We start from the raw sequence: 13,855 nt of genomic DNA, 5'->3' as shown, positions 1-13,855 counted from the left end.
AGACATTGCATTTTTTCCCCCCAAAAGTAACACATTTATTTCAATAAATGTGTGAAAATATGTCTGGACTTGGCATTCTTCAAGTGATCAGGAAATCGCTATGTAGATGATATAATGATAATAATTGCACCTCCACAGCTCCTTGTGTCACCCCACACCAAGGCTACTCATTGGATTATATGTGAGCATCACATCAGCTGTGATGGCTTTTGTTTGCTTTCACCTTCTCGTAAGCTGTGCAAGCCCAAATTACTGCAGATAAATGTAAAGCAAGTATTGTTGGTTCCTATAGATTATGATTATTTATTTATATTCAATTGGAGTTCTGCTTTAAGTGCCATAGGTGCTTACCTGTTTGTGAGCTCAAATGGCTTGGGGAGCACTTGCTGTCATCCTGTGGCACAGAATGGGCATTGTGCTGTCTACAATCACCTCTTCTCTACTTACACCACTTTCTTATTAGTGGTCAGTACAGTTTTTGCACTCTATCTTGTTTTGACCTTATTTCATTCATGGGCAGTGGATACTAACCTTTATTTTTGGTGCCCTTACTTATAACCTCTTTAACAATGATTTAGGTCTAAGTACATGCACTTTTAGCAAGCCACATTGGAGTTTTTGCACTCTATCTTGTTTTGACCTTATTGCATTCATGGGCAGTGTATACTAACCTTTATTTTTGGTGCCATTACTTATAACCTCTTTAATAATGATTTAGGTCTAAGTACATGCACTTTTAGCAAGCCACATTGGAAGCCTCTGCTTCCATCCCTCGGGTCACTTCTGTTGCCTCTGTGAATTTTTATCTATTTTCTTGCATGCTGTAAAAAAATAGATCAGTGCATGGTAAAGAAATAGACGTTCTTTTGACATGTTTTTGTGACTTAAAGATTTTCATATTTTTCTATCAATAATTGTTTTGTCATTGAAAGAGGTCTATTTACGCCTCAGAGGCTGTTACATGGTCCTTTTCTGGTAGATTTCTCTCTGTCTGCTGTTCTTTTTGCTTTTGGTAAAGAAACCCACATGCCTGTAAGCATAAGCAAGGGTTTGCATGTTTCAAATTGAGTTGGATCCTTTACCACAAAGCAGCTTCCTGGGCTGCTATGCCAGTAGTTATGACTTTAAAATTATCAATAGGGGAGGTATCTGCAAGCATCTTGGGTTGTCCTCGGCTTGCTTTCCGTAGGATCTGGGAGGTCCTGGATCTTTGGCCTCAGTTCAGTGTGAGAATACCCACTGATCATTTGTTCTTTCTTCGCACAAAAGGACTGTTGAAAAAGGGGCTAGTGCTTTTTCTGGGCAGGAAGAGTTTTCTCTAAGTTGGACAAAAGCCAAAGGTGGATACTTGCAAGTTCTAGTGCTCTTTGGAATCCATATTACACTTGTATGTTTTTCAATATAAATGCAAAATCTAATAGCTAGAAAAATAATCAGTATGCTGGTCTTGCCCCTTTATTTGTGATGCCAGTTTTGAAGCAAACTGTAGGCTATTTTGGCTTTCAGAAAAATTCCAAACAACCTACAACTCCATCACATTTAGAAGTAGATCGAGTTGAGCTGATCTTTAATTCATGTGCTCACGTTTAATTTCAGTACATTTGTTTCTAATTCATTTGTTTTATAGCTGAAGCTCTTAAGAAATCTAAATTAGCTTTTCAAAACATTCTGCCTAAGGATATGTGTTTGCCTATATAAATAATACTCTCCTTTCTGTTAGTGAATATGATTCATAAAGGGACATATGAACTTGTTGACCAATGTCTTACTGACTGAAAGATATTCATCTCACAGCCCCACACTGTAGGCACTTCATAAATTAGCTTTGTTCCTGACCAGTAATAGGTGGTAGCAGAGAGTTTAGATGGACTTACAGCAACTGTTTTTTTTCTTTTGGTATAAAGGTTTTTTAAAAAATTAATAAAAGCTGACAATTGTATGCACCTCTGTCAGTGTTAAGTGTTTGTTATCAAGGCTCTATTTGGCTCTTTTGCTGGTCAGCTTGGGCTGTTAGAGGAGGTTGAAAAATAGTACAAACAAATGGCCACTGTCCCCACCTCTAACTGTTTTTTGCAGCAAGGAGCACATGAAAGGGCGACGCATGTCAAAGAAAACCAAAGAAAATTTTGAGCTCAACTTACCGACCAGCCTGCAAGCGATCAAATTATCCTGTCTAACAGTATGCATTAAAAACAGGGTTTTAGTTTGCACACATTTGCAAATACATGTCTAAATTCCACTTCACGGCACCCCAGTATTATCTGAAAATCTAAATTTTGAGAGCCTCCATAGTAGAAGCACATGCATTACAATGGATAGGCGGAGGGCAGGTGAGCCTGAAGGGAGCCCAGCCCTCCATAAAGGCATAGGGCCCCACCCCACCATTCCAACACTACAAACTAATGGCCTATCTGCCTATCCATTATAATTGCATGTGCTTCTATTATGGAGGCTCTCAAAATTTAGAGTTAGGACTGCAGATAATATTGGGATGCCCTGAAGTGGCTCTGCAGTTTAAGCATATATGTACAAATGTGTGCAAACTAAATCCCTGTTTTTAATGCATACTGTTAGACAGGATAATTTGATCGGTTGCAGGCTGGTCATTGAGTTGAGCTCGGAATTTACTTTGGTTTTGTTTGAGGTTGAAAAATAGTAGATTTACTGTTACGATCAGCAGTTGAAAATAAAGGTGAAAAAAGCCTAAAAAAACAAAAAAATCTTAAATTTTAGCTTTTGGGTTTAATATCACTTTAAGTAGGATAACTGGTCCAAAAATACTGGTCTTAGAATTAAGAAGGAACATGACCAATTATTAATTGAACATTTGTAAATTTTTTAACCACTTCAGCCTTGGAAGGATTTACCCCCTTCCTGACCAAGCCCTTTTTTGCAAGACGGCACTGTGTCGCTTTAACTGACAATTGCGCGGTCGTGCAATTGATGCCCTTTTTTTCCCCATAAATAGAGCTTTCTTTTGGTGGTATTTGATCACCTCTGCGGTTTTTATTTTTTGCCTTATAAACCAAAAAACAGTGACAATTTTTAAAAAAAAAAGCAATATTTTTTACTTTTTGCTATAATAAATATCCACCAAAAATATATATAAAAAAAAATCTCTTCCACAGTTTAGGCCAATATGTATTCTTATTTCTTAATCATATTTTTGGTAAAAAAAAAAATCACAATACGCGTATATTGATTGGTTTGCGCAAACGTTATCGCGTCTACAAAATAGGGGATAGATTTATGGCAGGTTTATTAATAATTCATTTTTTTTTATTGTAGTAATGATGGCGATCTGCGATTTTTATCCTGACTGCGACATTGCAGTGGACAGATCGGACACTTTTGACACTATTTTGGGACCATTGGCATTTATACAGCGATCAGTGCTATAAAAATGCACTGATTACTGTGTAAATGTCACTGGCAGGGAGGGGGTTAAACACTAGGGGGCGATCAAGGGGTTAACTGTTCCATCAGCATGTTCTAACTGTAGGGGGGATGGGCTCACTAGAAATCATCGCATGTACGCGGCATAAGATTGCAATGCCATTAAAGTTCATGTGTGTGTAAAGGCAGGTGTCCCAATACTTTTGGTAATATAGTGTATATGTGTGTATATATATAATCGATCTATTAATTTGCATTTTGGCCCTCTCAGCGTTAGAAACTGGGACTAAATTGGTGACAGATTACATGTAGATATTTTTACATCTCTGCCATAATAAGCTCAACAAATGCTAAACATTCACCTGTAAAACTCTCATAGAACCAAGAACAAATGTCATAGGTAAAGAAAATAGCTGGTGTAGTGACAATAATACGTACATAAAACCATGTTTTATTATTTTAAGGACAATTGTAAAGATGATTGTTAATCAAAACAATTTCAAGTACCAGCATGAAAACCCCAAAACATTGGTTTGAGGGTAATTTCTAATTCTGATTTCACATTTTAACATGTTACTCTTCATCAGTAGAAAATAGTAAAAACCTTCGCGCCAGTGGTGTCGATAGCAGATAATATATATGAATTACATATACTGGTGATACATCTAGTAAGAAAACATTCCCAACAATAAAGAAAATTTGTGGAAATATATAAACAATCAGTGTAAGCTGCTCCCCAATTTTTGAATAATCAAAAAATAGATAATCAAAAAAAGGAATGTAAGGAAGATAGGGGGCGCTAGATACCATATTATTCAAGTGCTCTAAATAAATAAATCTCCTGCATTACCAAAAAAATGGAAATGTAAGAAAGCTAGGGGGCGCTAGATACCATACTATTCAAGTGCTTTAAATAAATAAATTTCCTGCATTACCAAAAAAATGAAAAACATAATAATGACAAATCATAATTAAATTACACATTGAAATGCCCACAATAGTGAAAAAAATATATAGTGATTGATTGTCCACATAAAAAAGTGATTTGAAGTGGTTGAAGTGATATCTTTCAATAATATCCCAATCTTGTTGCTGTAAACAAAAGGTTTTCCATCACCAAAGGAAAATAAGAAAAGGAAAACACCTCGAAGTAGTAGATATCTGCTTACCAGATACCAATGACTCCTTTAGTTAAAAAGAGAGTCACTAGCGCTTGTGCAGGGTTGTGCCTGCTCACATGGATGGCCGGACTGTGGTTGGTATTATAGGCATGGATCGTTCCCGTCAAGCTCATTCAAGATAGGATAAGGATACATAGGAAACAAAAACAGTCTCCATAGCGTAAAACCATTTATTAAAAAAGTAAACAAATTAAAAAGCCAAATGGCCGCTTACATTGGTGGGTGCCTACCCGGCACTGGGGCTGCTTGCATGTCAGGGTGACTTCGCAGTCAGAAAAAGCCTTTCATGTCTCCTCCACGCTGGCGTGCGTTCCAGCTTACACAGGGGGGCAGCCAAAGGATCCGGATGTTGTTGGGTGATAGGACATGTGACCACGTACCGCTCCGACGTACGTTTCGTAGTGAACGTCTTCAGGGAAGCGTCTTCATCAGTAACCTAAAGCTTTTCATGGAAAACGTTGTCAGTATTTTGGTGATCGTGTTTAACCCACTTCAGTGGCATGCGTTCCATGCATATGTTACACCATAAAAGCCATTGCTCTATATATCACATTAACAGGATCCAATAAAATTAAAACAGCTGTGCACAACCTGGAAATGTAAACCTATATAGTTGTGGGGACATAAAGGAGTACTTTCCTTGTCTCTATCTCAAGGCTTTTAAAGTGTAATGCCGCGTACACACGAGCGGACTTTCTATCCTACTTGGTCCGGCACACTTTCCGACGGACTTTGTCCGCCAGGTGCGCCGGACTTTAAAACGGACGGACTTGCCCACACACGCCGGGACTTTCCGGCGGGCTAAGTCCGCCCGTCTTTCCGACGGACTTTCGCCGGAGTTCCGGCGGACTTTCAGAATGAACGGACTTGCCCACACACGGACAAGTCCGTTCATTTTGAACGTGACTCAGGTGCGACGGGACTAGAAAAGGATGTCAATCTTGCCGCTTTTATCGGCGAGATTGACACCTTGCTAGCCCCGTCGCGGGGCATACCAGGCCCTTAGGTCTGGTATGGATTATAAAGGGGAACCCCGCTACGCCGAAAAAACGGCGCGGGGTCCCCCTAAAATCCATACCAGACCCCGATCCGAGCACGCAGCCTGGCCGGTCAGGAAAGGGGGTGGGGACGAGCGAGCGCCCCCCCCTCCTGAACCGTACCAGGCCGCATGCCCTTAACATGGGGGGTGGGTGCTTTGGGGGACCACGCCCCCTAAAACGTCACAGTCCCAGCATGCCCAGGGACTGTGACATCATATGGGGGCGGGGTCTCCGCCTATATAAGTCACAACGCAGCCCTCAGAGACCAGTCCAGCCGGAGAGAGCGTCGTGTCAACATCTGGGGGAAGAGAAGAGAAGAGAAGCCAAGAAGCCAAGAAGCCCAGAAGTCCGGACCTCCGCTCGCAATAGAGCTACATGAAGAGAGCGGAGGGGCCGGCCGAAGACCTGCGACACCGGGAGAAGAGGCCGGAGAGCGGAGAAGAACCAACCGGACGCCGGGAGAAGATGAAGCGGAGGGACCCCCGAAGCCGGAAGAAGACCCCCGAAGCCGGAGGAAGATCCCCCCCCCGGAGCTGTTTAATAAAATATTTTAAAAACCTGTGTAGTGTGTTTTATTACTTACACTTTTTTCCTAGGTAAATGGGTAGGGGTACCATGTACCCCATACTCATTTACATAGGGTGGGGGGCCGGGATCTGGGGGCCCCCTTATTAAAGGGGGCTCCCAGATTCCGATAAGCCCCCGCCCGCAGACCCCGACAACCAACGGCCAGGGTTGTCGGGAAGAGGCCCTTGTCCTCATCAACATGGGGACAAGGTGCTTTGGGGGGGGGGGCGCAGGGCGCCCCCCTCCCCCAAAGCACCCACCCCCCATGTTGAGGGCATGCGGCCTGGTACGGTTCAGGAGGGGGGGGGCGCTCGCTCGTCCCCACCCCCTTTCCTGACCGGCCAGGCTGCGTGCTCGGATCGGGGTCTGGTATGGATTTGAGTTTAGGAGCTTTTGACTTTTTTTTGCCAAAGCTCCTAAACTCAACTCCATTAAAGCGGGGAGATTTTCTAAAACTGGAGCACTCAGAATCTGGTGCAGCTGTATAGAGTAACCAATCAGCTTCTGAATTCAGCTTGTTCAATTAAGTTTTGACAATAAAACCTGGAAGCTGATTGATTATCATGCAGAACTACACCAGTTTCTGTGTGCACCAGTTTTAGTAAATCATCCCCTATGTGTCTATGTACACTTATGCCGCGTACACACGGTTGGATTTTCCGATGGGAAATGTTCGATGGGAGCTTGTTGTTGGAAATTCCGTCCACGTGTAGGCTCCATCTTACTTTTTCTGTCGGAATTTCCAACAAACAAAATTTGAGATCTGGATCTCAAATTTTCCCACAACAAAATCTGTTGTCGTAAATTCCGATCGTGTGTACACAATTCCGACGCACAAAGTTCCACGCATGCTCGGAATCAAGCAGAAGAGCCGCACTGGCTATCGAACTTCATTTTTCTCGGCTCAACGTACGTGTTGTACATCACCGCGTTCTTGACGTTCGGAATGTTTGAAAAAGATTTGTGTGACCGTGTGTATGTAAGACAAGTTTGAGCCAACATCCGTCGGAAAAAAACATGGATTTTGTTGTCGGAATGTGTGATCGTGTGTATGCGGCATTAGGCTTTTAGGATCATTTAGAAGCTGCTGAGGTTAGAGGAGTTTCAACCTCCCCTAACCTCCCTCTCATGAACGTGGAAGAATCGTGTTCAGGATAGGAATGTTTTGACCGCCGGCCGCAAAATTGCAGTAAAATTGCGGCAGGATTTTGCCGTGTTTTGTTTTTTCCCGCAGCCGGCGGTCAAAGTAGTTCAAGTGTACATGAAGACTAAGCAGAGTGGAGTAGGTTTAAAGCCTCTGTTAGGATTTTAATGTTCACTGGGACAGGAAGAAAGGCAAAACCATCTCCAAAAGGGACATAAAAGCAAAGAAAAGCCAATTAAATTTCCAAAATTCCTCTCCTCTGTAGAAAAGTTTTTTATTGCAGCGTTGTCCCTGTTATGCCGCGTACACACGAGCGGACTTTTCGATCGGACCGGTCTGACGGACCGAATCCTGCGGACATTTCGACCGTGCGTGGACTTCATTGGACCTGCAGCGGACTTTTTCGGTCGAAAATCTGACGGACTTTAGATTTGGAACATGTTTCAAATCTTTACGCCGGAACTCCGTCGGACCCAGTTCCTATCGAAAAGTCCGCTTGTCTGTATGCTAGTCCAATGGACGAAAACCGACACTAGGGCAGCTATTGGCTACTGGCTATCAACTTCCTTATTATAGTCCGGTCGTACGTCATCACGTACGAATCCGTCGGACTTTGGTGTGATCGTATGTAGGCAAGTTTGTTCTGAAAGTCCGTCGGAAGTCTGCCGAAAGTCCGTTGGATAGACCGTCGGACCAGTCTGGTCGAAAAGTCCGCTCGTGTGTACGAGGCATTACAGATTTCTGCTCACACCTTATACTGATGTCAGTGGTTGATGGGAAAGGAAGTTAGAGGAAATCTCCCTAACAAGCATCCACCTATTCTTGATTGAGCAGGCTAGGAAAGACATGAATGAAAGGAAAGAGGGGTTGATTTACTAAAGGCAAATAGGCTGTTCACTTTGCAAAGACATTTTCACTTTACAATTGAATTTTCACTTTGCAAGGAAATGTTCCCTCAGCGTATTGAAGTTTTGCTGAATTCAGTCATTCAATCATGGCAAGCAAAAATACTGCTTTTTTTTTTATTTACTTTGCGCATAATTGGGTTTTCTCTGCAAAGTGAATTTTCACTACATTCAGTAAGTTAAGGGAAAACTCCCTTAAAAAGTAAAAATTCCTTTGCAAAGTGACTAGCCTATTTTCCTTTTGTCAATCAATCCGTCGGAGTTGATTTTTTACACTTTACAAGAGTGTAATAATCAAATAAAGCAATGATTTTTTTCTTAAATTGCCCAGATTATTTGCTGTTTTTTATTACTTCTACTTACAGTTATATTACTATCCTACTGCTCACTGTATTTTTTTTATTATAGACTCAGAATAAGCCAGAGATCAACGTGAAACAGTTTATTCAATGGATGCGATTGGAGCCTCAGTCTGTGGTCTGGCTACCTGTGCTTCATAGAGTGGCAGCAGCTGAAACTGCTAAGCATCAAGCCAAGTGTAATATCTGCAAGGAATGTCCCATTGTAGGATTTAGGTAAGTGAATTTGCCAGTGGAGTGTCCGGAACTTAACATAAGCATTCTTGTCAGCATTTCTGAATGTATAGGTAGACATTGGCATATTTATTTTTATGCAGTAAGAAACTACAAAAAACAGAAATATGTAATATGTAGGAAACACTATGATGATTCAGACTAGTATGGTAACAAGTGAGACAAATTCTCCACTAGCTAATGCAAAGATAAAAATTATGGAAGCTATATGCCAGAGCCATTTTCCATTATAAGAAAAAAAGCAGCAAAAAGGTTTATTGCTATTGAGGAGGACATTTAGTTCAGTGGAACATTACAAAAAGCCACCCAGACTTTCCTCTCTCCGTATAGAGTATGTCCCAGCATTTTTTCCTTTTAATTTGTTTCTGTAGCAAGAAACATCTTTTATTACAGTGACATCATCACCATGCTTTTAAAGTTCTTTCAGGGGTAGCTTCAGGGAGCTCAATTAGTATTGGCAAAGACACATTTCAAATTAAACATGCTCTACTCTTTTAGTAAATCAACCACACAATGTGTAGGCAGTCTTGGGGGTCAAGGCAGCAGCATTGTATTGCTGGGAAAGGAATGAATGTATATTTGTGGAGTGAGACAGAGAGGTGTGGAGGATAGGTGGAGCTCTGTACTCCAACAGGCAAGCCTGACAATGCTGATTGAAATTTGAGTGCAGTAGAGGCAATGTGTGGTCAGTCCAAACAGGAAGTTAGGAACTCACTGGATTTCTGGCACATCAAGTTTTTTCTGTCCTTGGGTTGATTTTTTGGGTTTATTTTGCCCTAACAAACACCTTAGTTATATGCTTAGAAATAGCAACCAGTGAAAGACTTTTATTCACTGTTCCATATTGCACTTGGGGCTCAAATAGAACGGTCATATTTTTGTGGGCAGCAAAATCAATTCTTTCTTTAGTTACTGACTGTCTGAACCTGGTTACACCCCAGTCTGCCAATCTTAGTAACCAAAAATGTAATGAACATTCCACTAACTAAAGAAGGGCAGAAAGGGAAGGATGTGGCATTGACTTACAAGGGGACTCTAGTGCAGAGACTTCTTATTGCTTTGAAGGGGGGGGGTTAAGTTAGGAGCAAATAGAGTAATTCTCTGTGACCCGGAAATGTATTTCATTAATACATAGCAATATTAATAATATCTTTTACAGATGCCAATAATTATATTGATGACACATTTGCAAAGTAATATTCTGGTTTGCTATAAGTTGATGATGTTCATATATTAAGCACACTAATATTTTTTTCCCACCAAATATCTAAGAAGATCTTATTGCAGCTTGCTCTGGTGTGTGATAAAATAAAATAAAAGCAGACATAGGAAACAAATTGGATATTTAGGGTGGTTACAAAAAAGCATGTTTTTTACTGTGTACTTCCTCATGGAGCATAGATCCCAGTATAAAAATCAGCCATTTCAGCTGCAAAGCAATAAAAATGGCGTATCTAATTACATTTAAGATTTCCCAAGTAAAAGTAACAGTATTAAAATAGACGCACTGAGCAATATTTACTGCAAGTTATCTGCTTTTTCCTTTTTTTTAAACTGTTAAAAATCTTACCTTATCCTTCGCTTGGATCTTATGGGCACTCAAGCGCTTAGTACTTACGTGGCAGAGTTATTAACATTGCTCTCATCATTCGACAGTAAATTTATATTGCAATTAAAGGATAAGGTGCCTAAGACTGATTAAGTGGTAGAGAATGCCGCAAAGAGAGATAGTTGCTTGTAATTATCTCTAAGACTACACTGTGACTTTGCAGTTAACCTATCGTGGGCTGGAAAACATCACTATTCAAAGAAGCGTTTTAAAGTTGTTAAATAAATGAGCTTTTACTGTGCAAGTTACATTAACCAGTTCCGGACCAGCCGCTGCAGTTATACTGTGGCATGTTGGCCCTTCTGGGCGAAGTGACGTAGCTGTACGGCGGCTGCAACGATCCTGTTCGCTTCAGAACCGATCAGTCTCCAGGCCCAGACCAATGATTTCTGGCCTGGACCTGGTGATCGGTTCTGGCGAATGAAATCCTTCCCCTGCCTTGTGTACATGTAAACACAGGCAGGGGAAGTGATGTCATCTCCCCTCATGGAACTCTTTTCCGTTCCAGAGAGAGGAGAGACATCTCAGAGTAAGTTGCACCAACACTACACTGACACAGTACACATAGGCACACTTGTCATCCCCCGATCGCCCCCCCCCTCAGTTAACCCCTTCACTCCCTGTCATTGTGTCACCCAGTGCAGTGTTCAAAATTTTTTTGATCACTGTACTGGTGTCATTTGTGACAATAATTAGTGATAGGTTACTTAGTGGTAGGCCCAGACAGGTCTAGGGACCCCCCTAATAAAGGTTTAACTCCTTGATCACCCTCTGTGATCACCACCTGTCACCAGTGATCACCATATTAGTGTCACTGGTGACGCTGGTGAGCTAGTTATTTTTTTATTGCGTCAGGGCACCTGCCGTATATTACCTAAATAAAAGTTTAACCCCCTGATCACCCGGCGGGGGATATCAGTTAGGTTTTAGCGTCAGTCAGGGTCTGCGTTGCCCCAGGCAGCGTCAGATTAGTGCCAGAAGCGCTAACACCCACGCACGCACCATACACCTGCCTTAGTAGTATAGTGTCTTAACTGATCGATATCTTTGATCTGATCAGAACTATATTAGCATCCCCAGTAGTTTAGGGTTCCCAAAAATGCAGCGTTAGCGGGATCAGCCCAGATTCCTGCTAGCACCTGCGTTTAGCCCTTCAGTCCAGCCCAGCCCACCCAAGTGCAGTATCAATCAATCACTGCCACTTACAAAAAACAGTCAGGCCTGATCCTTGCGAACGCTAACAGTTTTTTTTGTAGCGTTTGAAGCAGTCCCTGACAGTCAGGTGCTCTTTTTTCCTGTGAGTCTCACTAGTGTACCAGTAAATTTAGAGGCCAAAATATCCAATTGAAGGTACACTAGTGAAGAGGCCAACGTGTTTCTGAGCCTGACAGATGAGAGTGAAGAGGAAGTCACCCATCTGTCCGATTCTGGCTCAGAATACGAACCAGTAGACAGCAGCTGCACCCTGACAGATAGCTCTGACGATGGAGTAGTGGTCCCTGCCCGGGTCAGGCATACCCTACCTCGTTGTTCTGCTGTTGTTGAGGTGCAAGAACCGCAGGGCTCTCGTATGGAGCAGAGAGCCAGTACTAGTGCCGCTCATCCTTTTGGTGAACAGGCAAGCACCAACGGCCTAGTACATCCTGGTGGTACATCCAGCACAGCAGTAACACTTGGCGACGTGGCGAGTCCCATAAGTGCAATTCAAGCTGGTGAGGTGGCTAGCACAAGTAGTGTCCCGCAGCCACCAAGAAGAAGACAAACACAGGCCCGTCGAGCCCATAGTGCCCTTCCTGCTGCATTTTCCAATCCGAATTGGGAGCCCAACACTTCTGCAGCGCCCGTACTTCCTCCATTCACTAGCCAACCTGGAATTCAGGTGGAAACAGTTGATTTTACGTCACTTGATTTTTATTTGCTTTTTTTCACGTAAGATCTCTATAGATCTGTTCTGGCAATTTGTAGGCTGGTCAATTCATCGCTGTAATCCACAGCTGACCCTTGCCAGAGATTGGAAACCTATTACGGTTTCCAAATTTAAGACCTTCCTGGGCCTATTCCTCCTCATGGGCATAGTTAAAAAATAGTTAAAAAAAGAGTTGCAGTCATATTGATCCACTGACCCAATTCACCATATGCCTGTGTTCTCTGCCTCCATGACCATGACACGATACAAGCAGATCTTACGGTTCATGCATTTCAATAACAATGAACTCTGTCATCCTCGGGGTGACCCTCGATACGATTGGCTCCACAATATTTGGCCCCTCGTAAACCACTTTCAACAAGCAGTTTGCAGCCTTGTTTACTCCCGATCAAGTTGTCTGCATTGATGAGTCCCTGATTAAGTTTTCTGGCCGCTTGTCTATCAAACAGTATCTTCCCAGCAAGAGTGGCAGATATGGGGTCAAGATGTATAAGCTCTGTGACAGGGCAACAGGCTATACATATAGTTTTATGGTTTACGAGGGAAGAGATAGTTACGTGGAGCCTGAGAACTGCCCAGACTACATAGGGAGCACTGGTAAGGTTGTGTGGGACTTGGTGTTACCCTTATTCGGAAAGGGGTACCACTTGTATGTGGACAATTATTACACAAGTGTGCCACTTTTTAGTCACCTTTTTGATTGTGGAATTGGCGCATGTGGCACAGTGCGATCTAATCGCTGGGGCTTCCCCCAACGGCTTGTAGAGTCCCGACTTAGACGGGGGGAGAGAGCCTGCTTGAAATGTAATAATTTGTTATCAGTGAAGTGGAGGGATTGACGGAACGTTTTCATTCTGTCCTCCCTTCACACAGATACGACAGTCCAAATTCCTATGGCAACTGGTGTTGTGGAGAAACCCCACAAATACAACCTTAACATGGGAGGGGTGGACCTCAATGACCAGTTGTTGGTGCCGTACCTAATTGCCCATAAGGCCAGTCGCTGGTATAAAAAAGTGTCTGTATATTTATTCCAGTTGGCTCTGCTGAATGCTTTTGTGCTATACGAAGATTCAGGATGAACTGGAGCCTTCCTAAAATTCCAGGAAGAGATCGTCACAGCCCTTCTGTTTCCAGACGGAGCTTTGCCCCACCTTCCCAACACAAATGCAGTGAGCCAGCTGCATGAGAGGCATTTTCTGTATGTCCTCCCTGGCACCCCTGCCCAAAGAACACCCCAAAGAAGATGTTGCGTCTGCAGAAAATGCGCTTTTATTGTCCCTCCTGTCCTGACCAACCTGATCTCTGCATCGGTGACTGTTTCAAACGCTACCACATACTAGTGGAATATTAGCGTAGGGTACAGCACTACACAGTTCTAGGACATGCTTACACAGGGTCTCGAATGATGAGATGGCCATCACATTTTCAGAGACCCTAATGTGGAACGTTTACAGTTTATATAAAAGTGCAAAAAAAAAAAAAGCCAAAAA

General features: G+C 42.5%; 1 protein-coding gene across 10 annotated transcripts in view; it reads left to right on the top strand.

The window, feature by feature from the left end:
* The window catches only part of UTRN (utrophin), a 1,071,426-nt gene that overhangs the window by 978,628 nt on the left and 78,943 nt on the right, over positions 1-13,855 (top strand). For all 10 annotated transcript variants that reach the window (XM_073627744.1, XM_073627752.1, XM_073627745.1 and 7 more), the window contains one exon: positions 8,642-8,808. In XM_073627744.1, the coding sequence (XP_073483845.1) occupies positions 8,642-8,808 (167 nt within the window). The remainder of the gene's footprint in view (positions 1-8,641; positions 8,809-13,855) is intronic.

This window comes from Aquarana catesbeiana, linkage group LG04 (assembly GCF_042186555.1).
Source record: "Aquarana catesbeiana isolate 2022-GZ linkage group LG04, ASM4218655v1, whole genome shotgun sequence".
NCBI classification, from domain to species: Eukaryota; Metazoa; Chordata; class Amphibia; order Anura; family Ranidae; genus Aquarana; species Aquarana catesbeiana.
The sequence above is the reverse complement of the archived record's forward strand: the minus strand, read 5'-3'. Positions and strand labels throughout refer to the sequence as shown.